The sequence below is a fragment of the Saprolegnia diclina genome (assembly GCF_000281045.1).
Source record: "Saprolegnia diclina VS20 unplaced genomic scaffold supercont1.122, whole genome shotgun sequence".
NCBI classification, from domain to species: domain Eukaryota; phylum Oomycota; class Saprolegniomycetes; order Saprolegniales; family Saprolegniaceae; genus Saprolegnia; species Saprolegnia diclina.
In genome coordinates this window covers 55130-75944 of record NW_008246189.1, presented here as the reverse complement: position 1 = coordinate 75944, position 20815 = coordinate 55130, and the positions used below count along the sequence as shown (strand labels likewise).

The 20815-nt window shown below is 57.9% G+C and overlaps 10 protein-coding genes across 10 annotated transcripts in view; 4 read left to right on the top strand and 6 right to left on the bottom strand.

Annotated features, from left to right (window-relative positions):
- SDRG_16302 (asparagine synthase (glutamine-hydrolyzing)) overlaps positions 1-113 on the top strand; it is a gene marked incomplete at its 3' end in the record, with an annotated part of 1969 nt that extends 1856 nt beyond the window's left edge. The window contains exon 5 of the mRNA XM_008622506.1: positions 100-113. Within this exon, the coding sequence (XP_008620728.1) occupies positions 100-113 (14 nt within the window). The remainder of the gene's footprint in view (positions 1-99) is intronic.
- A 1351-nt stretch (positions 114-1464) lies between these two features.
- Positions 1465-3279, top strand: SDRG_16301 (hypothetical protein). The gene is made up of 7 exons (XM_008622505.1): positions 1465-2137; positions 2193-2293; positions 2348-2680; positions 2724-2818; positions 2867-2969; positions 3017-3117; positions 3164-3279. The coding sequence occupies exons 1-7, from the start codon at positions 1480-1482 to the stop codon at positions 3204-3206; spliced, it is 1434 nt and encodes a 477-aa protein (XP_008620727.1). The 5' UTR covers positions 1465-1479; the 3' UTR covers positions 3207-3279.
- A 177-nt stretch (positions 3280-3456) lies between these two features.
- Positions 3457-5189, bottom strand: SDRG_16300 (hypothetical protein). The gene is made up of 2 exons (XM_008622504.1): positions 5056-5189; positions 3457-5004 (listed from the first exon to the last, which is right to left on the bottom strand). The coding sequence occupies exons 1-2, from the start codon at positions 5154-5156 to the stop codon at positions 3516-3518; spliced, it is 1590 nt and encodes a 529-aa protein (XP_008620726.1). The 5' UTR covers positions 5157-5189; the 3' UTR covers positions 3457-3515.
- A 68-nt stretch (positions 5190-5257) lies between these two features.
- On the top strand, positions 5258-6978 carry SDRG_16299 (hypothetical protein; the record flags this gene model as incomplete). Its single annotated transcript, XM_008622503.1, has 3 exons — positions 5258-5407; positions 5450-6905; positions 6958-6978. The coding sequence occupies exons 1-3, from the start codon at positions 5277-5279 to the stop codon at positions 6976-6978; spliced, it is 1608 nt and encodes a 535-aa protein (XP_008620725.1). The 5' UTR covers positions 5258-5276.
- A 49-nt stretch (positions 6979-7027) lies between these two features.
- SDRG_16298 (hypothetical protein) lies at positions 7028-8434 on the bottom strand. The gene has a single exon (XM_008622502.1). It carries the CDS (start codon positions 8427-8429, stop codon positions 7161-7163), a length of 1269 nt encoding a protein of 422 aa, XP_008620724.1. The 5' UTR covers positions 8430-8434; the 3' UTR covers positions 7028-7160.
- Positions 8435-9046: 612 nt separating this feature from the next.
- SDRG_16297 (hypothetical protein) lies at positions 9047-10961 on the bottom strand. Its single transcript, XM_008622501.1, has 2 exons — positions 10722-10961; positions 9047-10675 (listed from the first exon to the last, which is right to left on the bottom strand). Exons 1-2 carry the CDS (start codon positions 10932-10934, stop codon positions 9098-9100), a joined length of 1791 nt encoding a protein of 596 aa, XP_008620723.1. The 5' UTR covers positions 10935-10961; the 3' UTR covers positions 9047-9097.
- Positions 10962-11537: 576 nt separating this feature from the next.
- On the top strand, positions 11538-13437 carry SDRG_16296 (hypothetical protein). The gene is made up of 5 exons (XM_008622500.1): positions 11538-12214; positions 12266-12382; positions 12431-12555; positions 12604-12721; positions 12767-13437. The coding sequence occupies exons 1-5, from the start codon at positions 11588-11590 to the stop codon at positions 13310-13312; spliced, it is 1533 nt and encodes a 510-aa protein (XP_008620722.1). The 5' UTR covers positions 11538-11587; the 3' UTR covers positions 13313-13437.
- A 228-nt stretch (positions 13438-13665) lies between these two features.
- SDRG_16295 (hypothetical protein) lies at positions 13666-15354 on the bottom strand. Its single transcript, XM_008622499.1, has 2 exons — positions 15216-15354; positions 13666-15173 (listed from the first exon to the last, which is right to left on the bottom strand). The coding sequence occupies exons 1-2, from the start codon at positions 15329-15331 to the stop codon at positions 13700-13702; spliced, it is 1590 nt and encodes a 529-aa protein (XP_008620721.1). The 5' UTR covers positions 15332-15354; the 3' UTR covers positions 13666-13699.
- A 264-nt stretch (positions 15355-15618) lies between these two features.
- SDRG_16294 (hypothetical protein) lies at positions 15619-17314 on the bottom strand (the record flags this gene model as incomplete). The annotated part of the gene is made up of 2 exons (XM_008622498.1): positions 15619-17145; positions 17190-17314. 2 exons carry the CDS (start codon positions 17312-17314, stop codon positions 15693-15695), a joined length of 1578 nt encoding a protein of 525 aa, XP_008620720.1. The 3' UTR covers positions 15619-15692.
- A 320-nt stretch (positions 17315-17634) lies between these two features.
- Positions 17635-20707, bottom strand: SDRG_16293 (hypothetical protein; the record flags this gene model as incomplete). The annotated part of the gene is made up of 3 exons (XM_008622497.1): positions 17635-17953; positions 18029-19090; positions 19746-20707. The coding sequence occupies 3 exons, from the start codon at positions 20705-20707 to the stop codon at positions 17635-17637; spliced, it is 2343 nt and encodes a 780-aa protein (XP_008620719.1).
- Positions 20708-20815: the final 108 nt, after the last annotated feature.

The following is a 20815-nucleotide window of genomic DNA, read 5'->3' as shown; positions in this document are numbered from 1 at the left end:
CGCGAGCTGCAATCCAACGACGGCTGTGACGTCGGCGCTCGCTTTGGCATCACGTGGCACAAGGCAGTGGTCGCCACAAAAGCCTAGTCGATCGCATAGAACAACGTATTTAACTGCTCAAATAGAGTGGATTTGACCTGCATCCGACACTGCCGAAAGTACACATAGTTTTCGTGATTTGATTGACCGCTAGCCGTGGCGGGTCAGAGACAAGAAGGCTAAACGCAAAAATACATAGCCGGCGCTCGGAGTATCGCTTTGATCTGGACAAAATAACTCAACTTCCCGACAGCTCCTGGAAGTACCACAAGAGCGTTGGAACGGCTCAACTCGATTCTCGTGTACTGGTCGAATCGGAGCACGTGGAGTTGGGTTGGCGGCTACCACCCTTCTGATTGGCCCATGCGTCCTGGCACACTGTTGCTGTGCGTCAAATCGTCCAGCGCTGCAACAGGTCGGTGTGCATAAACCGCGCGGCGGGCATTGACTTGTCCTTCGAACACAGATCCAAGCTACGCAAGCGGATTGGCTCGGCAGTCTCGGAATTCCGGACGCAGCGTATTTATATATCTTTTTGTGCCACCAAGGTGCATAGATTCGACACCAAGCGGCGCGTAATCAGCGCCCCACCATGGTGGGAGCGGACGTGACAAAGACGCGGCGCTGGCTGCTGCCCCGTACCGGCAGTCTTCACTTTGATTTCCACCGCGATGTCGCACTGCCGAGAGCCTCGTGCGCTGCTGCTGACGTACACGGACGATCTTGTCCGGCGGCGCACGGAGGCAGTGCTCGGACGACTCATGAGCCACGCATGCGAGCCGACATCCGCCATCAACACTTTTTTGGCGCGAAAAGCGCTTCGGTACCGAAGGAAAAAGTTCGAGCCGACTGCCCAAGGAAGAAGCGACCTCGCCATGTCCTTTGGTATCACGTGGCAAAAGACCTCGACGCCTAGCACGTCCGAGAGCGAGATGTAGTTGTACGCTACCCCAAACACTCTTTGAAATGGTCTAGTTCGATGCCACTTTGCGATAGGACAGAACTTTGCATGTAGAGTTCTGGGTGCCACTTGAAGCAACCTGCAGCGTAACACTGGATCCGACCTTGGGAGATCCATATCGCAATCCTCCAGCCAATCACAGTGTTGTGTGTCGGCAACGGACAAATCAAAACGCTTCAAAACATGCGATTCTGAAACGGCTGCTTCTGAATGGAAGATCGCAAACACGGAAAGGTCGCAAAAACGCAAGCCCGGACCACAATTCCTGTAGCTTGCAATAGCCTAGCGACATGACTACAGTAGTACGCGAGACACACTACATAGTACTAGTACAGCCCATATTCCATAGCCTGTGCTTCTACTTCGGCCAAGCCGGATTCGCAAATCTGCGCGTGGGATACCGAGTCGATTCGTGATTGGCGCCATATCGCACCAGCGTAATCAGCTCCCGATCTTTCATCTTGTTCACTTTGGCTTTCATGTCGGACATCACAAGTGCTCTCCTGGCGCTGGCCTCGCTCCTCGTGCTCGTGCTGGTCTGGTCGAAGCCGAGCGTCCGCAGCAACATCCCGCTTGTCTCGTACTGGATCCCATTTCTCGGGTCCTCGCTCGCGTTTTCCAAGGACCCAATCGCATTTCTCAACCAGTGTCAAGCCACGCACGGCAGCGTCTTCACCGTGCTTCTCGCCGGGAAGCGCATGACGTTCTTCACGTCGCCAAAGCACTACGCCACGATCCTTAAGTCCAAGACGCTGAGCCACAAGCCCGTCTTTTCCGAGATCGAGCAAGTTGCATTTGGCCAAGACCCAACGTTTACGCACTACCGCAACGACCTGCGCAAGACCGACGCGAACCTCACACGCTTCAATGCGCTGCCGACACCGTACTTGGCCAACCGCGGCGCCGTCGTCGACCTCATTCAGCGCACGTTCGGCTGCCAGCGCGCCGTCTTGGCCACGCTTGCACCACAAACACATATTGTGTCGCTTTTGACGCTCGTGGAGCACGCGATCTTTGCGTCGGGGTCGGCCGCCATGTTTGGCGAGACCGTCCTCGCAGCGCACCCGTGCATGGCCGATGATTTTCTGGCCTTTGACGCAGCCTTTCCGCTCCTCGTCGCTGGCTGCGTTCCGTCTGGTATGGTTTCTTATTGCACCTTCTCTGGAAGAAGAGGCTCATCATGACGACCTAGTGTTTCTCTCCAAGGCCATGGCGAGCCGACAACGCCTCATTGATGCCTTCAAAGCCGCACCGTTGACGGACGGCGCGCCATTGGTGCAGGCGCGAGCGGCGGTCCGTATTCAACGCCGTTTCTAGCAGTAGTACTCACTATTCTTTGCGACGTAGGCGCTTCCGACGCTGGCGTGCGGCAGTGCGACCGACCGTGCAAGTTGCCACCTCGAAATTCTCTGGGCCGCCAGCGCCAATTCGATTCCGACAGCGTTCTGGGCGCTCTTTCATTTGCTCGCAACCCCCGCAGCGCTGACGGCTGTTCGAGATGAAATTGATGCGCACTTGGACAAGACGCCGCTCGCTGACACTGCGGCAGCGCCGTGGACCCAAGAGATGCTGCAAAAGTGCGTGCTTTTAGACAGCACAATCGACGAGTGCTTGCGCCTCGCTGCGTCGTCGATGCTCCTTCGGGTGGCGGTCGAGCCCACGGACATGGTCCTGGACAAGGTACTATTTTCTCTCTAAACATCCGATGTTCATTGCTGTGTAGACGACATATCATTTCGAGAAAGGCGACCGCATCGCAATCTTTCCGAGTCTCGGACACTTTGACCCAACCCTTTTCCCCGACCCGACCCGATTCCAGTCCGTTACTAGTGTACGCTACGCTGCAAACTCACGACCCGCTTGTAGGTACGACCGCTTTGTGCACGCGACAAAAGCGCAGCTGGAGGCGTTCAAACCGTTTGGCATGGGCGCCAATATGTGCCCCGGCCGGTACTTTGCGAAGAACCAAGTACATTGTGGATGTGGATGCCTCCGTTGCTGATGGTTTTTTGGTAGATCAAGATGTGGGTCGCGCTCGTACTGCAGCACCTTCCATCGCTGCGTCTGGTGCCAGGCTTTGCACCGCCGACATTCGACCCGTCGCGCCTCGGGTTGGGGTACACCGCGACGCTTTTGAATCGCCTCTTATTTGTTGTGACGTAGGGTCATCCCACCGGCCGATCACGCGATTCATGTCGAGTTTTAGCATCCAGGACGGATCCGAGCCGAGTAATTTCCATTTACATAGACTTTTAACGCTCTTTGCGTGACATCGCGAAACTTTGACTCGCAATGCAATGTACACAGTGCCTATGCCGTGGCAACCAGCGGGAGATCTGCATAAAACCAAATGCTCGTGGAGTGCAAATCAGCTCGCATAGGGGTAGGGTTCCTCCGTGCGGGGACGTGTGGACGGGCAACGAGCTGTCTTTGCTGACATCAGTGACACCAATGTCCTTGATAACACGTTGTGCGCATGATTATTAATGACTAAGATCATGTATTTATCTCGGACCTACATTACCCACGGCGACGCGTTCCGGCCTTGGACGACGACGGCGGTGCCGTCACTCCGAAATTCGATGCGACCAACGGCGTACTTGGCGACCGTCATCACTGGCAGGTGACTCATATCAACGGTCGCGAGGAGGCTGAGGCGGACGCTTGTGAGTTCGTTTTCACTTGTTTCGAACAAGACATAGCAGTCGGCGCCCCGCTGGCTGATGCCGAGCTCCCGCTTGTACTTGCGGCTCCTCTCAAAGAGCTTGTAGACGCTGCCACCCACGTGCTCGATGACAGTCGGCGTGTCACGACGACGACACCACGCCTGCCAAGAAAAGAGGCTCCAGCGAAGCGTCCATCGGTGTTTCAAGTCGTTGGTGGCAAATGCCGCGTGGTCGCACACGTCGGCCAGCGAGTGCACGCGGGACGTCACATGACGAAGGCGACGCGCGCAAACCCGCTGCCAACGCGTACCAACCGCAAACGCGATTGGGAGGGACCCCATAATGGTCGTATAGAGGAGAAAGGACCAGGCGAGCTCAATCGCCACTGCGCTGGACTCAAACACAGTGAAAAGGAGGTTGTATACGGCCGAGACGAGCGGAATTTGCACTTGGAGGTACGTCAGCGGTCCCGCCGTGAGAGCGACGGCAAGCGCGACAAGACTTGGGTCTACGTCTTCGTAGGCGTCTTGCCAGTGCTTTTTGCGCACGACGCAGGAAAAGCAGCTCAGCGCGCCGTAGGCAAACCACACGGTCCGCGAGAGGTACAAGGACGCAAGCGCGAACGCCGGAATGTTCTCGAGCTGCTCGACGCGTTGCAGCGACCGAACAAAGTAGTCGGGGCTCATGTACACGTCAATGACAAAGGCGAGGGACACGAAATGGTTGAGCAAGATGATGCTCGTGGGGTCGCCGACGAGAATTTCAAAGCGGCTTCCGTGCGGTGCGACGTCGAGCCCCGACGCGCCAAGGCTGCTGGCCAAGTGCTTGTAATGGACAAAGTACTCGCGCCAAATACACCGCAGTATATAGCCGGAGAGCGCGACCCGGTACGCGAGCTTGATACACAGCCAGAGCGTCGTTGACGGCGCCCGCTGCAGTGCAAAGTACGCACCAGTTGTGTTGAGCCCACGCACGGCCCACGCCGCATTGTAGAGCGCTGGGACACTGGCAAACATAACGCGCGCCACACTGCCGTTGCTATTCACGGTCGAATTGGCGACCGAAATTGACCGCGAATAGTCGCGCTGCGCGTCCGAGTAGAGCATGTGAAATGGCGCCTTTTGTTCAAAGGCGTCGGGCGACAAGGTGGTGGGCAGCTCGAGCGCGTAGATATCGACGACGTCACTGGCAACGTAGTAGGCACCCGAGACGGGCGTCGCTGCTGCTTGGTAGAACGCCAAGAGGGTGGGCGCACACGCCGTAAAGTTGCTACCGCAGTCGGCGAGTTCCCGCGCTGGCGTCCACGGAAACGGCTCGGTAATGTAGGCTTTCAGCGGCCTACACACGCAAGAGACGATAAGCGTAGAGTCGTCGGACGCATGCGTGTACATGAGAACGAGGTTGAGCGTCATGAGCATGCTTGCACACAGCGACCGTCGGTTGAAGATGACGCGGTGGCGCAGCGACGCATCGCTGGGGCCAACTCGCATGCCAAAACACCAATCTATATATATAGATAGAGAGGACAAATAAAGGCTGAGATATAAGAAAAATGACCACAGCAGTTACCACTGGCGTTGTCGACACCTGTTTCACAAGCGCCATCGTCCATGAAGACAACATGCGTGCGACCCAAAAGCTCGGCGCCGACGGTCGACGTGCTGCCACCTGTGTTTGGCGTGCGCTGGAATTGGCGCGCGGTCGCCGTTAGCGTCGTTATGGCAGTCAACGTGGCCACCATGTACGCGGTGGTTGCTTCGCCGTAGCTAACGTGTGTATGTAGGCCGCTGGTGAGCTACTTGTCCGAGCCACTGCCGTGGGCCCACGACACGAACGCGACGGCACTCGTGTCGCGCTGTGCAGTCAACGTCTCGATGTGCACCTCGGATGCGCTGCGCTTCTTTCAAGCCCATGCCTCGGTGGTGTCGAACCGCAATCGCTATTACCACAGCCAAGACCTCGACATGCTCCAGACTTCACTGCGACTGCCGCTTGAGAATGAGACGTCTGCTAGCTGGGTAGACTCCCTGCCCTACTCCTTTTACTTCTCGCTCGACCAAGTGCGCTGGGCCACACTTGTCGCGCATGGGGAATTGAACGCGACGGGCAACGTTGCCGTTTCGCGCTGCCTCGGACTGCCGGTGCTGCTGTCCGTGCTGTGGCTCTCGAGGAAAGACGGCGATTATTCGGACAAAGCAAATATCTACTTCGGGTACCAAATCGCACCGCACGCGCAAGTTGCCGCGTACGTCAAGTGCGTTGGTCGCGTCTGCTTTGCCGTCTACATACTCTACTACATGTGGCGCCACTACTACCGCCACTACCAGCACTTGCTCCAGAGCTTGCATCAGTACGGTCTGTACAAGGCGCGGCCTGGCACGGTTTTTGAGATTATTGTTGGAGATCCCACCAGTGTGATTTTACTCCACCCGATCGTTCCCCTCTTCTTTGCCATTGACGTCGCCTCGAGTCCCAACTACCTCGCTTCTGCCTCGGTTCGCGTGGTCCAGGTCGCGAATGCGCAGGCATTTTGCCTAGGGTGCCTCTACCTCTCGCGCACCGTCTTGTTTGCGTACGGAGTCATCTTGCTCGCGTCAGCGGGCGCCAAAGCCCTGAAACGAGAGCACTGGTTCACAACGGACGTAGATCCGACGCTCGTGGCAGTCGTGGTGGTGCTCATTGCAGGTCCGTTGACGCTTCTCTTGGCGCAAATTCCGCCGCTTATGACCTGCTTTCACTACCTCTTTGCCTCGACAACCGACGACGCGCAGGCCACCGAGATGGTCTACGCGCTGCTTTTGTATGCACTCATCATTGGCAGCGTGCCCGTGCTCTTGATTGTCGCTTCCAAGTGCCGTCGTGCCTCCCAAAAAACACACAAGGTTGTCGCCCCAGCACCGTCCAAACGGACGCGGCGGACGGCGCTTCGAGAGGGTTGGGACCTCAAGCAACGCCTCTCGATGCACTTTGTCTATCAGGGCCTGCCAACCGGCGCAGTGCTTCAACCGGTCGGCGGCAGCGTCTACGAGCTCTTTGCCCGGCATCAATGCTGCCGAAAACACCTCGGCATGAGCCTCCGGGGCGAAGACTGCTACGTGCTGTACGAAGAAGCGCCTGGTCGAGTGATAGAGGTGCGTCTCAGCTTGCTCTCGAGCCTCGACACGCGCTTCCTTGCGCAGCTGCAACGCGCCAACACCGGCGGGATCGGGTCGGTGGCGACCTTCCCGACTCCTTTTTGCGTCGGGCAGCAGAGCCTGATGCGGAACCATCACCTTGGATCATGTAGAGCAGATACCCAGCTTTCGCCGATGAATCGACTTTCGAATGCGATAAACCAACATTGTCACACCGTACTACTCGATGTCTAAAGGAAGCGTGGCTCGGTGAGCGTTCATACGCCACCTCTTTTGCTCTCATGTTACTGGTGTCCAGAGGACCAACAACTCTCTTTTTTCCTATCCACTCTATTGTACAATAATGTCTGGGGTCCGATCTTATGCCATCACGGGCGCGCGGTGCTTGGTGTCTTCCTCCATGACGACAATGTGTTCGGCGCGGCGCTGCTTCTTGGCGTAATTCACGAGCGTGCGGAGGGCGCTGCTGAGCCAGTCGCGGTGGTCTTCGCTGCTCGTCTCAAGATCCAGCGTCCGGTCGCTAAAGACGATGCTCAGCGAGCACGCTTCGTTGCGTTTTGAGACGCGCTTTTGCTTTTGGAACACGGCAGTCGCCCGGCCGTCGACGAGGAGCTCGACGAGTGCAAGGTCCACTGGCGCCGAGTACCCGCCCCGCTTGTGCTCCCACTGCAGCGTGCCATATTGGTGGCAGAGCAGTCGCGTTGGGTGCGGGTACCCGCGCCGGCCAAACTTTTGCAGCGGGTAAAACATGTTGACGGCCTGCACGAGGTAATACCGATGGGGGCCGCCAAAGCGAAAGGCGAGCTCGACGATCTTCCAGCGCGCACCGTCGATCGCGTCGGCTTCGACCAGCGGCGCCCGCGCCGTGGCGCGCATGAGACTCAGTCGACGCAGCGACGTCGTGACGTTGGACATCAAACGCGGCAGAAAATCGACCTTGTGCGGGGCCGATTGCGACGCCAAGGACGTGACGGTCGTGGACCGGCCCCGATGATACTCCATGGGGCTCGAGTAGCCGCGCCGGCGGCTGACGTGCCGAGCAAGGACGCTGCTGTCGACAGTCGTAGGCTGCAGCGAGTGCCGCTCGCAGTCGCGGCGCAGGTTGAGGACGAGATTGCGGACGCTGGATGTGATGTGCAGCTCCCGCTCGCTCGTCTTTTCCTCCTCGTCGTCGTCGGAAGCAGGGCTTGGTCGGGTCCCGATCGCGTCGGTCTGGATCTCGTGCACGAGTTGGCGCACGCTGCGACGAAGCTTTTGGCCGCCAAACGACAAGGTGCGCGGTAAGGACGAGGCCTCGCTGGAGCTGCAGGTGGACGGAGCGGGCTCAGGCGCCGTCGGGTCGAGCGGGAAGGGTGGTGCAAAGGACGCGTGGAGAAAGGCAAATTCGGTTACGAGGATCGTCTCGCGCTGCGGCCGCGGGCTCATGCTTGGCGCGGCCGCTGGACGGGCCATGCTCGGGCGCACCGCGTCGCCGTCCCAGGCGAGGTACGGCAGGCGGGGCGTCGACGGGCGGACGGCCGCCACAGCCTGCGCGTCTTCAAGCAGCGCGACGTCATCGTCGTCGTCGTCCTCGTTGCGCGTCATGTGCCCCAGGAGCTTCCCGAGCATGCTCTCATCGCGCGGCCGCATGCCAATTCGCAACTGCATCCGTTTCAGGCCGAAACGCTGGCAGCGTACTACAATTCCAAATTTTATCTAACTTTGATATTTGTATGCAATATGTTGAAAACATTAAAAGGTCCTGGAATCGCTGAACCGATCCGAATTTCAAATGGTTCAATTCGGACCTGAAATTTGGACATGTACCTCGCCTGTCAACAACATCGGAAGCGCCCCGTCTCTATGAACTGAGCTAGTCGCCAGTGCACCGAACGCCAAGGTACTGAGCCCACCACCAGCTACACTGTTCGTACCGCCGTGCCAGCCTCAAGGGCGAACCCTGAGACCTCGCACGTCAGGTGGTGAGGCGGATCGTGGCGCCAACTCGCTCGCAGTGTCAACCATCACGCCTCTGGTCAACCATATAGGAAACAGACTCTGGCTCATCGAGTACTGTTGTCCGAAAGTGAGATTGTCACCACCTGGCACGCGCGATCCGTCCAGTGATCTCCGCCCAGTGCCAAGATGGAATTCAGTGGCAAGTCGCCACCACCAGCTCAGCGCCAGCTCTCAGCGCCAGCAGCAGCGCCCCCGCCAGAAGTGTCCGCCACCCGCGTGCGAGTGATGCGGTCGCCCACCCACCAGCATTGAGACTCGAATTTTCGCACAAGTTGGAACTCTTATGTCGACATGCACAGCTACACGGTCATCTCGTCGCCGCCGAGGTGCGCCTTGAGGTCGTTGAGCATCGCAATCGCCGGCATGCGCGTCGGCACGTCCTGGGGCGCGAGCCGCAAATAGCGTTTGAGCAAGTTGAGGCTCTCAAGGACCGCGGCGCGGTCGGGGCACGCCATCTCAAAGGCCGGGTCTTCGTCGTCGAGCACATCGAGCGCATCGTCCAATGTCCCCCGGCGCACGGTCAAAAAGTCGTGTTTGAGGAGAACGCTGCGGATGATCTGCGTCTCGTCAACGCCCGGGTCGTTGACGCTCTCCTTGGCCTCGAGCTTGAGGAGGTCGGCGCCCGACATGGTGGCCGTGCCAAGGACCCACTGCAGAAACGCCGGCATCGTGAGCGAGATCTCGCGCAAGAGCGCGTCGAGCTGGGTTACGTACGGCTCGTCACTCGATGGCGGCGGTTGTTTCGGCAACTTGGCGACCGTCGTTGCCGGCAGGAGCCCCGAGGCCACCCACGCCTGCAAAACAAGACTCGACGGCACACTGTGCAAGGCGACAGCTAGCCAATGGAAGACGGTCTTGAGCTTGAACTGGATGACGCGGGTCGCGTCATCGAGCGCGGTCGCGTGCCGGTAGTTGGTGTAGAGCGTGTCGAGCATCTCGTAGCGAAATTTGGCCTTGAAGCATGCAATGATGCCCATGTGCAGCGGGTGGCACTTGGGCAAACTCAGATGCGGCGGCAAAAAGTAAATCCGCAGCTGGTCGTAGAGGAAGAACGTGCGCTGGTCGCCGAGCGCATCGAGCATCATGGCGGCTTTGACGTGTGGCACAGCGCTGTCAAGGACCACATGGAACGTGCGCTTGAGGGCCTTGGCGTGCTGGTTGAGCGCTTTGAGCATCGCCATTGACGTCGTCGCGACCTGGAGACCGGTTTTCGAGTACCCGTACAAAATGCGGTACCGCGCCCGCAGGTCGAGGCCGTCCATCTCGACGGGGGTCCCCCCTTTCTCGATGCCAATCACTTGCATGTCAAAGAGGTCCCCGGCCGCGTTCGCAAAGAGCGAGACCGTGCATCGGCCCTTGTCCATGACGTGGCTGGGCTTGAAGACAAGGGCAAACTCACCGCCGGTCCAAATGTCACATGGCTCGACGCCGTCAAAGCTACGGTGCAGCTCCCGCAGCCGCGTTTGGTAGTCGACCTGCTTGATCGCTGCCTGCTCGTGCGTTGAGCGTGAGCTAAAGTTGCCAAAGCGCGTGCGGTACCCGTCGAGCCAGCCGTTCGAAGCGCCAAACTTGCTGAGGGCGAGTTGGATCTTCTCGGGCAGGCGCGCGTACTCGTCATGTAAGATAGCTTGGGCAAACTCGATGGCCTTTTGCTGCAGCGCCGCGCCCGTGAGCTTCATTTCCGGGTTGCTCACGCGGATTTCCATGCGCCACTTGTGCAGAGCTTCGTCGAGGATCTTGAGGTCGTACGTGCACTTGGTCGTCTTGCGCCGCTTCTTGAGGAGGTCGGCTGAGTCGGTCTCGTTGCGAATGAGCTCCGTGTTCTTGCAAATGTTGGTGATCGTCGTGCGCCCGACCTGGAACTTCTCGGCAAGCTCCTACGTCCCATGTACAGCGTGCTAGAGATGGGCGAAGGCGACGTACGCGGTGCGTGAACTGGTGGCTCGACGCGAGGTCCACGACCTGGCGCTTCTGCCCGAGCGTCAAGCGCTCGCGCTTGCGCGTCTTGGTCGCCGTGCTCGCTTCCTCCGGCTCGACGTCGTACGCGTCGTGGGCTTGGGTGTGCAGGAGGTCCTCATGCGGCGGCTCCTCCGTGCTTGGCAGCAGCAGCAGCGAGTCGTCGACGACCATCTCCATGGCTTCAACGTTCGTTTTCGACCAAGTAAATGACGAATTCCCCCTCACTTTAGAAACGTCCTGCCTTCCTGTCGTTTTCGACAGTTGGAATACAATTACCTTGGTGTTTGTAAGGAGATCTTGTGTTTTTGCTAGTCATATAATTGAATATGAGAGGTATTAAGCGCTTGAAATGGCTTTTTAAGCTTTTGCGCGTCGAGCTGATGGCACCGATACAGAGCATAGCAGCGCTCTCGGTGCTGTGCCGTACTTCTAGCGCTTGGTGGGTTGGCTCTACTAGAACCTATGCTTTCGTACACGGCTGAATGACCCAAAGCCAAACGCACTCCGAGGAAGTGTTAAAAAGCACTTTCTATCGCATGAAGTTATAGAGGCCCCGCTTGGACCTACCTTGCATGGGCGCGTTTAAACACGTTAAACACGTTAAACAGTGATGCATCCAACGAAAGCGCAGAAGGGTCGTCGCTACGCATGCAAGCGCAACACTTCATGTATCCTTGGTCGACGGTAGCACCGGTATGCGCGGCCCGAGGCGATGCGTCGCGCGTGCCTTTTCGAATCCGTCGCCTGTGCGCTGCGTTTTTCCATTAAAACGCATTTGACCTAAAAGACCGATTCGGGCGACCATAATTTGCCGCGACCACAGCTGCAGCATGAGCAAGCGCAAGGAGCCCGAGCCCGACGACGAGACGCCGGCGACGAGCATGAACAAGCGGAAGCGCTGCCCGTACCTGGACACGGTCAAGCCGCAGCTGCTGGACTTTGACTTTGAGAAGGTTTGCTCGGTCTCGCTCTCGGCGCAGAACGCGTACGCGTGCTTGGTCTGCGGCAAGTACTTCCAGGGCCGCGGCCCCAAGACACACGCGTACATGCACGCGCTCCAGAGCTTCCACCACGTCTTCATCAACTTGTCAACCGACAAGATCTACTGCCTGCCCGACAACTACGAAGTCAACGACCTCTCGCTCCTGCCCATACAGCACGCGCTGCGCCCGACGTTCACGAAGGAGCAGATTGCGCAGATGGACGGGAACCGGAAGCTCGCCCAAGACAGCTTTGGCGTCTCGTACCTCCCGGGCTTTGTCGGCCTCAACAACCTCAAGAAGACCGACTACGTCTCGGTCGTGCTGCATGCGCTCGCGCACGTCCCGCCGCTCCGCGACTACTTTCTCGAGCCAGCCAACTACATGGCGGCCGTCGCCAAGACCAAGTCGACCCTCGCTCTGCGCTTTGGCGAGATGATGCGCAAGATGTGGAGCCCCCACAACATCAAAAATACGGTAAATTCGCCTCTTGTCCTGGAAATCGACGGTATTCATGCTGTCGGCCAGATCAGTCCGCATGAGATTGTCCAAGAAATCTCGGTCGCGAGCAAGAAGCGCTTCCACATTGGCGAGCAAAAGGACGCACTCGAGTTCCTCTCGTGGTTCCTCAACGAGCTCCATCGCGTATTTCTCAAATGACAAAACCCAATTTAGCGTAAATATCCGGTGTAGGGCGTCGGCGGCACGAAAAAGCAAGGCAGTAGCATCATCCACGACGTCTTTCAGGGCACGGTGCAAGTCAAGACGCTCTCGGACGGCGCAGCGGCCGGCGTCACCAACGCCACGACGCCGTTCCTGTACAGATTTTCCCGCAAATTGGCGCTGGACTCGAATGGGATTTGTAGGTTTCTCTCGCTGGATTTGCCGCCGACGCCGCTCTTCAAGGACTCGCAGGGCGGCAATGTCATTCCGCAGGTTCCGCTCTTTACGGTGCTCGAAAAATTCAACGGCGAAAAGATCACGGTACGCGATCTGCCGACGCTCTCGGACTCTTGAGTATGGCGTTAGCACGTGTTTCAAGGCGCGGTCCGGCAGCAAAAGCAGTATACGCTCGAGACGCTGCCCAAGTACCTCATCTTCCACATCCACCGGTTTACAAAAAACAACTTTTTCACGGAGAAAAACCCGACGATCGTGAATTTCCCCGTCAAGAACCTTGAGATGAGCGACCACGTCGAGCTCGGCATGTCCAGCGACGCGATCGCGGCCATGTCCATTGGCGAGCTCAAAGCGCTCCTTACGTCGCTCGGCGGCTCGAGCGCCGGCATCCTCGAGCGCCAGCACTTGGTCACGAGCGTCCTCTCCAAGCTGCCGTCGACCAAGTACAACCTGGTTGCGAACGTGTGCCACGACAGCCCGCCCACGATTGGTCAAGCGACGACCGCCGTCAACATGGATCCGCTCGCCGACGGCTCGTACCGCGTGCATGTGCAGAACCGCGCGACGGACCAGTGGTACGAGCTCCAGGACCTCCACGTGCAAGAGACCATGCCGCAGCTCATTGGCATCTCCGAGTCGTACTTGCTCATCTACGAGCGCCAAGCGTCCGACTAGACGCGCCATCGAATGCATTTCAGCCTTAGGTATACCTCGGCAGTGAACACGACCGAGCATGCGAACGCTGTCTCGATCGTCTCCGATTGAAATCACGTAGTTCGATGTTGCTTGCATCTGCTTGGACGCGACGGCGCAAAAGCCCTGTTTGCCCACGCCGCAGAATGCTGCGATGCAATGCCACGCTTTCAAAGCTCACCGATACCGATATCGAAAAGAGTCTGGCCAACTTGAGACGAGGACTTTGTGCAAAGCATTTGGGTGCTAACTTGATGGGGTTCGGGTTGGGCTTTTCGGCACCAGACGACTGCCTCCTGTGAACCCAATGTGACGCTGCTAAGCGAAGCATGATAGCAAGCCCAATATTCGAGTCGAGTTCGACCATTATTACATGATCCACTTGGAATTATTGTCGCCGAGGATGAGCATTGGTGCGTCTTTGCGCATGTCGACGCGGCCCAAGATGTGCCCGGGCACCGCAGCAGCCACCGTGAGCGGCGGCCGGTGATGGTCCAAACACTCGAGTGGCGAGACGCGAACACTGACCGTCGACGCTATATCATCGTACACTATGTAGCAGTCGCCACCGCGCTGGCTCATGCACAGCTCCCGTCGCAGCGCCGGGTGCGCTTGGAAGAGTTGGTAGACGCTGCCACCTAGCATGTTGACGCCATTCGCTTTTTTTGCCCTCGACATGAACGTAAAACTGAGCGCCCAGCGCGCCTTGACGTCGTTCTCGAGGTACGACGCTGGCGACGTGGCGCTGACGCGGGGACCCACGAGGAGGCGCGGTTTATGTCGCGGAAAGAGCCCAAAGAGAATTGGCAAGCCGCCAACGAGCGCCGTGTAGACGATCGCAGCGGCGCTCGTCTCGATGGAGGTCGACGACGAAGCTAGGACGTAAAATATCCAGTTGTAGAGATCGATCAGAAACGGAAGCCGCGTCTGGAGCGTCGTGAACGGGCCCGCAACGCACATGACCGCGACGGCGGTCCAGCTTGGATCTACAGCGTGAAAGAGGTGGGCCTTCCCGAGTCGCTTGAGGCAACCGGACATGACACTGAGCGACCCGTAGGCAAACCAGAGGGTCCGCGAGAGGTACAGAGACGCGATAAAGTACGTCGTCGGCGACGTCACGACCGCCACGCGCGTAAACGCTAACGAGACAAAATCGGCGCTGATCCAAAAATCGACAATGAAGAAGAGTGCCACGACCGGGTTTAACAGCACGACGCTCGTGGGGTCGCCGACAATGAGCTCCAAGGAGCGTCCGGGCGCGGTCGCGAGACCGATCGTCGTCAGCTGAGAATAGAGAGTCTTTACGTGCACAAAATACTGGGCCCACGTACACCACACAAGGTACATCGACAGGAGCAGTCGAAACACAAATTTGATCGAAGTCCACCACGTCGACGTCGCGGCGCGGACGTACCCCATGTGCATGATGCCGCCACCCGGTGTCGTCGTGTCGTTTGAGGCCCAAATGACAGAAAACGCGATCGGACTCGTGAGAAATGCGGCGATTTGGGCGCTCGCAAAGTCCGTCGCGTGGATTTGATTAGTCGCAAAGCGGTGCGCGAGGTCGCGTTGGGACGCGCAGTAGAAGAGAGCGTATGGCATGGATGTCACGTACGCGTCGGGCGAGGACGCGTTCGTCGGCAGCGGAAACGAGACCCGAACGAGGTCGTATACTTTGGTCGCAATGTGCGGCGCGTCCTCGGAGAGGAACTGGCTTTGGTTCCGAAAGAATTCGAGGAGCTGTGGCCCGCAGTTGGTAAAGTTGTGCGCGCAGTCGCTTGGGATCGCATCGACATGCACCGAGGTCCATGGGAAAGGCTCGGAGATGTACGCCTTGAGCGGCCTAGAATGCACAAAATGAGCCGATATGGCGAGTCGCTAGTACATGAGAAAGATGTTGCAGAGCATGACGAGGCTCCACGCGATCGACCGTTTGTTGAGCGTGACCACGTTGCGCAGCGGGGCCATCCATGGCACGACAGAGCTCCCCCACGCACGCATGTCTACTTGATGCGAAAAGTATGGAGGCCGCGTAATTTTAGCCGGAAATAGGGGTAGGGTATATACAGTATATGCATGATATTTTATTTGGACTCTGCGCATACACACGATGCTTGCGTCTACGCCAATCTGTAAAGCGACCGAGCCTTGAATGTACTTTTCTTTAGAGTTATGCAAAGACGGCTCGTAGGACGCATGCCACCTTGCCGCCCGTGAGTGGTCATTCTGACCACTCCAAAAGGGTAAACACGAAAAACATTATTTTTGCGCAACAAATTTGACTTGACGGCGACGCTTTTGGAATCCCAGTTTTATTGCCATCTCGCCAATTTGACGCTGATTAACGGATCCATCGCCGCCCTCAACGGATCCATTGACAACCGTTCGCACCAAGGGTCAGCACCGTGACGTCGGACTCGATCTCCAAGTGCCCGACGGCCGTGCCGAGCGCCTTGCGAGACGAAAGCTGAGCTGCGTGCCGAGCGTCGATGCGCGAGAGCAAGCTCAAGCGCACGCCGTGTTTGGCGCCTTGATCCGACGTAGTACCAAAGAGAACGTAGCAGTCCGAGCCGCGCTGACTAACGCCCAGCGTTGCTTTCGCCTCCGGGTTGGTCGCAAAGAGCGTGTAAAGGCTGCCGCCCTCGAGCTGCATCGACGACGTACGCAGTGAGCAGAGACTAAAGTAGAGTGCCCAGCGCGACTTGGCGTCGTTGTGGCCGACGCCCGCCGCATTTAGAGGCATGCGGCGCTTGCGCGGCCAGAAGCCAAAGCCCAGCGGCAAGACGCCAATGAGCGACGTGTACAGCAGCGCTGCGAGGCCCGTGTCGATCGCATCCTCTTGGTGGACAAGAGCAACAAACAGAATATTGTACAAAGCGCACAGTGCTGGCAGCCGCGTTTGAAAATTGGTGAGCGGGCCGGCCGCGAGCATCACACCGATCGCCGTATACGTGGGATCGACGCCATAAAAGTACTTGGCCAATCGACAGCGCTTGAGAAGCGACGACGTTAGCGTGAGGGACCCATATGCAAACCAAAGTGTCCGTGAGAGATACAAACACGCAGTAAAGAACGGAAAGAGAGCCACGAGTTGCCCGACGCGGAGGTATGCTCTGGCCACAAAGTCGGCGCTCATCCAAAAATCAACGATAAAGCCAGCAATCACAAGCGGGTGCACGAGGATAAGACTGGTCGGATCCCCGAGCACGATAATCAACGTGCTCCCAGTAGGCGCCAGGGACAGTCCGTAGCGCCGTAAATTCGCGACGAGCGTGAGGTAGTGCTTAAAGTAGAGCCGCCACATGCACGTCAGCAAGTAAACAACAAAGGCCAGGCGATACAGCAACTTGAACCACTGCCACCAGGACGCAAGCGACGCGCGCGTCGCACACACCGTCATGTAGTGAGTGCCATTGTCCGTCGACGTCAGCCAAATCGCATTGTATGCGATCGCAACGCCCAAGAAAAGAGCGAGCTCGGTTGTCGCGTACTCCGAGATGTTGATGTCGCGTCGAGCCACTGCCTGCAGCAGCGTGCGTTGTTCGACCGAGTAGAAAATTGCGTAGGGAAAGTCGAGGTAAAACGTCGAGTTGGCCTCGGTTGGTGGCGGCATCGGCGGAAGGGCGACGCGCACGAGGTCGAACCGATCGTTCGAGATGTACGCGGGGCCATGCGGCAGGTGCGCGCTGCGATTGCGCAGCACCCCGAGCAAAATGGGCGAGCACGCGGTGAAGTTGACGTAGCAAGTGTCGGGGATGCCTTGCATGGGCACATGCGTCCACGGCAGCGGCTCGGAAATGTAGGCTTTCAGTGGCCTACATCAAGGTGAACCTCTGACGCTGACAGACGACAGGAGTACATGATGGCGACGTTGAGCACCATGAGAAGACTCACGAGCACGGACCGCTTGTTGAAGCGAATGACGTACGCTGGCGGCGCCTCCCATGGCACAACAGCCGCCGAGCCGAGCCACGTTGGCGCCATTATTGCACTCCAAAAATACACTTTGTACGAAAAGCAAAAACGACCATCGGACCGTCGATAACGATGTGAGCAGAACCGCAAGAACAGTGGGTTCGAGGCACTTCAGCTGCCTAGTGGTCTTTTACAAATAGGTGGATCGTGGAAGAGCTCGTATTCTTGAACTCAACTCTACCATGCAGCTCGCCTCACCCAGGGGTTTATTGACCCTTGCCTCCCCCCACCGATACCAGTACCTTAGCTTCCTGACCAACCTTACGATAGTGAAAGACCCAAGGTCCGGAATGCGACTGGCCATTCTACTTTTGACGCAACTTGATGTATTACATGATCCAGGCGACACCATGCGAGCCTTGCACCAGCGAAATTGAGTCGTCTTTTTCAAATGCGATGTGTCCCACCGAAGTACCGGTGCTCGCGTCGCGCAGCACAAGCTGTCGTCGCTTCTCGACGCGGGCCGTGAGGCTGAGTCGAACGCCTTGTTGGTGTGAGCTGTTCCCAGGCACATCGTAGAGCACGTAGCAGTCGGTGCTGCGCTGGCTCACGCCAAGAATTGCCTTCCACGTCTCGTCTTTGGCGAACAGGGTATAGATACTGCCGCCCGCAAACTGGATCGGTCGTCGCGTGCGCCAAAACATGAGACTAAAGTAGAGCGCCCAGCGGGATTTGAAGTCGTTGTGACTGACTGCCGCCACGTTGTTTGGCGGTTTGTATTACCGCGGCCAAAGCCCAAACACAAGGGGGAGGCCTCCAATCAGCGTAGTGTAGACAAGCGCCGCGAGGCTAATGTCGATCGTGTCGTCGCGGCGCGCGAGAGCAACAAAGAGCGTGTTGTAGAGCTTGCAGAGGGCTGGAATTTGCATTTGCACAAACGTAAACGGTCCGGCAACGACCGCGACGCCAATCGCCGTGTACGTCGGGTCGACGCCGTGGAAATATTTGGCCAAACCACAGCGCTTCATGAGGTTCGAAGTGGCGACCACCGCGCCGTACGCGAACCAGAGCGTGCGCGAGAGGTACAAGCACGCCACGAAGAACTGGAGCGGGTCGACGACTTGGCCGACGCGAAGATAGGCGCGTCCGTCAAAATCGGCGCTCATCCAAAAGTCCAGAACAAAGCCGAGGATGACTCGTGGGTGCACCAAAATGAGGCTCGTGGGGTCGCCCACGACCAGCGTGAGCGTCGACCCAACAGCTGCCGCTTCGATACCGTAGCGCTCTAAATTTGCGACCAGCGTGGCGTACTGCGCAAAGTAGAGCCGCCACATGCACATGAGCAGATAGACGCCAAAAACGAGCCGATACGCGAATTTGAGCCAGAGCCACCACGTGGGAAAAGCCACGCGTGCAGCACAAATAAATAGATCGCTGGACGCATTTTGGGTATTCGGCGCAATCCAAATGGCATTGTACGAGATCGCAATGCCCAGAAAGAGCGAGAGCTCGGTGGTGGCAAACGCCGATGCGTTCATTTCGCGCCGAGCGATGGCGCTGAAAAGCTTCCGCTGCTGGATCGAGTAGAACGACGCGTAGGGTAACGTGAGATAGAATGTGTCGGCGTCGCTTGGATCGGGCAACGCTGCGAAGCTCACGCGCACGAGGTCGAACCGGTCTGTGGCGAGGTACACTTGGCCAGGACCGAGTTGCTGGCTTTGGTTTTGCAGCGCCAAAAGCAACGTCGGCGCGCAGGCTGTAAAGTTGCGGTCGCATTGATCCGGTATTCCTTGCATGGGCACGTGGTGCCATGGAAAGGGCTCGGAAATGTACGCTTTGAGAGGCCTACACGAACGTGGTGAACACACAAGTCGCTCGCGCCAGGCTTACATGATGGCAACATTGAGAACCATGAGCAAGGCCAAGACGACAGAGCCCTTGTTCCATCGGACTGTATACGGAGACGACGGTCCATCCCACGGCACGACCGCCGTTTGCGCTACCCAGTGCCGCCTCGGGGCCAGCCAGCGCATCTATTTTTAGAACACAACCAGTTTCTTATTAGAAAGAATGCTTCAGAGCGCGCCACGTCATTTTTCGGCGCTTTCGCCATCATCGACTTTTCTGATTTCAATAAGGCCGATAACATCATTCTACATCCGTCGATACTGCCATGCTGACGCTGGCTCATGACCGCGAACGCTGCTGGTCGATCAAGTAGCTTGACGATAGACCACGTAGAAAAATAAACCCATAGTGGTAACCCCGGTAATACACCGCCTGACAAGAAGATACTGCCATGCTGACTATCATAACTTCTTATCGATAGCCGTTTTACATGATCCAAGGACTGTGGTCACTGCCTTGTCGGACCACTTCGGTGGTAGGATTGACCTTGCCGACGGCCGAGCGTCGTGGTCCAGGCAAGACTCGCAGAGGGTCTTGCGCTTCCATGGCCGAGAGAAGGCTCAGACGTACAGTGGTGCGTGTTGTGTTCGACGTTGAGTAGAGCACAAAGCAGTCGGCTCCGCGGAGACTCAGCGCCATGTTGCGCGAATACTTTGGCTGTTTATCAAAGAGATCGTAGACACTGCCGCCAACGCACGTGAACGTCGCCGTCCACGGGTGAATGCTTAAGGTCGTCATGATGTGATTCTTCCAGTCGTTGTTGGCAAACGATGCGTGGATCATAGCAACATGGGGACCCTCTTTGAGCGACGAGAGACTGCGACGACGCAGCGACTGGCGTGCGACGGCCCGGGCCCGCGCACACGCGGACAACACAAACCCAAGGAGCAACGGAAGGACGCCAATGATGAGCGTATACACGAGCGCGGCGACGCCCACGTCGATTTCATCGGGCGACGGCGCAAGGCAGGTAAAGAGGTTATTGCAAACTCGAGCCAGCGCTGGCGTCTGGCTCTGAAGCCGCGTGATCGGCCCCGCGGCCAGCGTCAATAGGATCGCAATCGTCGTGGGGTCGACGGCGACAAAGCGAGGTCGGTAGATTCTGCAGTACCGCAGCACAGTGCTCATCGCAAGAAGTGTGCCATAGCCAAACCAGACGGTGCGCGAGAGGTACACGCAGGCGACGACGAACGATGACGCATCGGTGGCTTGGACCATGCGGTTCATGGCGCGCGCGACAAAGTCGACCGAGAGCCAAAAGTCCAATACAAACGCGATCGAAACCATCGGGTGCAAGAGGACATACGCCGTGGGGTCGCCAACGACCACCTCGAGCGTCGCGCTGATTGGTGCGTCGCAAAGGCCGTACGCTTCCAAGCTGGCCACGAGGCGCGGCAAGTGCCGAAAGTACGCATGCCACATCCAGACGCCGACGCAACCCGCGAGGCTCAAGCGCAAGAGGAGCTTGCAAAGCAGCCACCACGCCGACGACGGTGCGCGCATGTAGCCCGTGTACATGACGTTTTCGTTGGAATTGCTGTCGTCCATCCACATGACATTGTACCCAATGTAGAGTCCGAGAAACGAGGCGCGGGATGTTGTGATGAACGCGGACGCGTTGATGTCACGCGACGCGACTTGAGCAGCGAGCGCTTGTTGCGC

Excerpts from the sequence above, each read along its gene's own strand:
- SDRG_16295 (XM_008622499.1), bottom strand. The coding sequence starts at position 15,331 with ATGCGTGCGTGGGGGAGCTCTGTCGTGCCATGGATGGCCCCGCTGCGC. Across the intron at positions 15,174-15,215 it reads CTCTGCAACATCTTTCTCAT|GCCGCTCAAGGCGTACATCT; the intron begins GTACTAGCGACT and ends TGTGCATTCTAG.
- SDRG_16296 (XM_008622500.1), top strand. The coding sequence starts at position 11,588 with ATGAGCAAGCGCAAGGAGCCCGAGCCCGACGACGAGACGCCGGCGACG. Across the intron at positions 12,383-12,430 it reads TCCTCAACGAGCTCCATCGC|GGCGTCGGCGGCACGAAAAA; the intron begins GTATTTCTCAAA and ends TATCCGGTGTAG. Across the intron at positions 12,722-12,766 it reads TCAACGGCGAAAAGATCACG|CACGTGTTTCAAGGCGCGGT; the intron begins GTACGCGATCTG and ends GTATGGCGTTAG.
- SDRG_16297 (XM_008622501.1), bottom strand. The coding sequence starts at position 10,934 with ATGGAGATGGTCGTCGACGACTCGCTGCTGCTGCTGCCAAGCACGGAG. Across the intron at positions 10,676-10,721 it reads GCCACCAGTTCACGCACCGC|GAGCTTGCCGAGAAGTTCCA; the intron begins GTACGTCGCCTT and ends CATGGGACGTAG.
- SDRG_16300 (XM_008622504.1), bottom strand. The coding sequence starts at position 5,156 with ATGCGAGTTGGCCCCAGCGATGCGTCGCTGCGCCACCGCGTCATCTTC. Across the intron at positions 5,005-5,055 it reads ACGCTCAACCTCGTTCTCAT|GCCGCTGAAAGCCTACATTA; the intron begins GTACACGCATGC and ends TTGCGTGTGTAG.
- SDRG_16298 (XM_008622502.1), bottom strand. The coding sequence starts at position 8,429 with ATGCGGCCGCGCGATGAGAGCATGCTCGGGAAGCTCCTGGGGCACATG.
- SDRG_16301 (XM_008622505.1), top strand. The coding sequence starts at position 1,480 with ATGTCGGACATCACAAGTGCTCTCCTGGCGCTGGCCTCGCTCCTCGTG. Across the intron at positions 2,294-2,347 it reads TGGTGCAGGCGCGAGCGGCG|GCGCTTCCGACGCTGGCGTG; the intron begins GTCCGTATTCAA and ends TTTGCGACGTAG. Across the intron at positions 2,819-2,866 it reads CCCGACCCGACCCGATTCCA|GTACGACCGCTTTGTGCACG; the intron begins GTCCGTTACTAG and ends ACCCGCTTGTAG.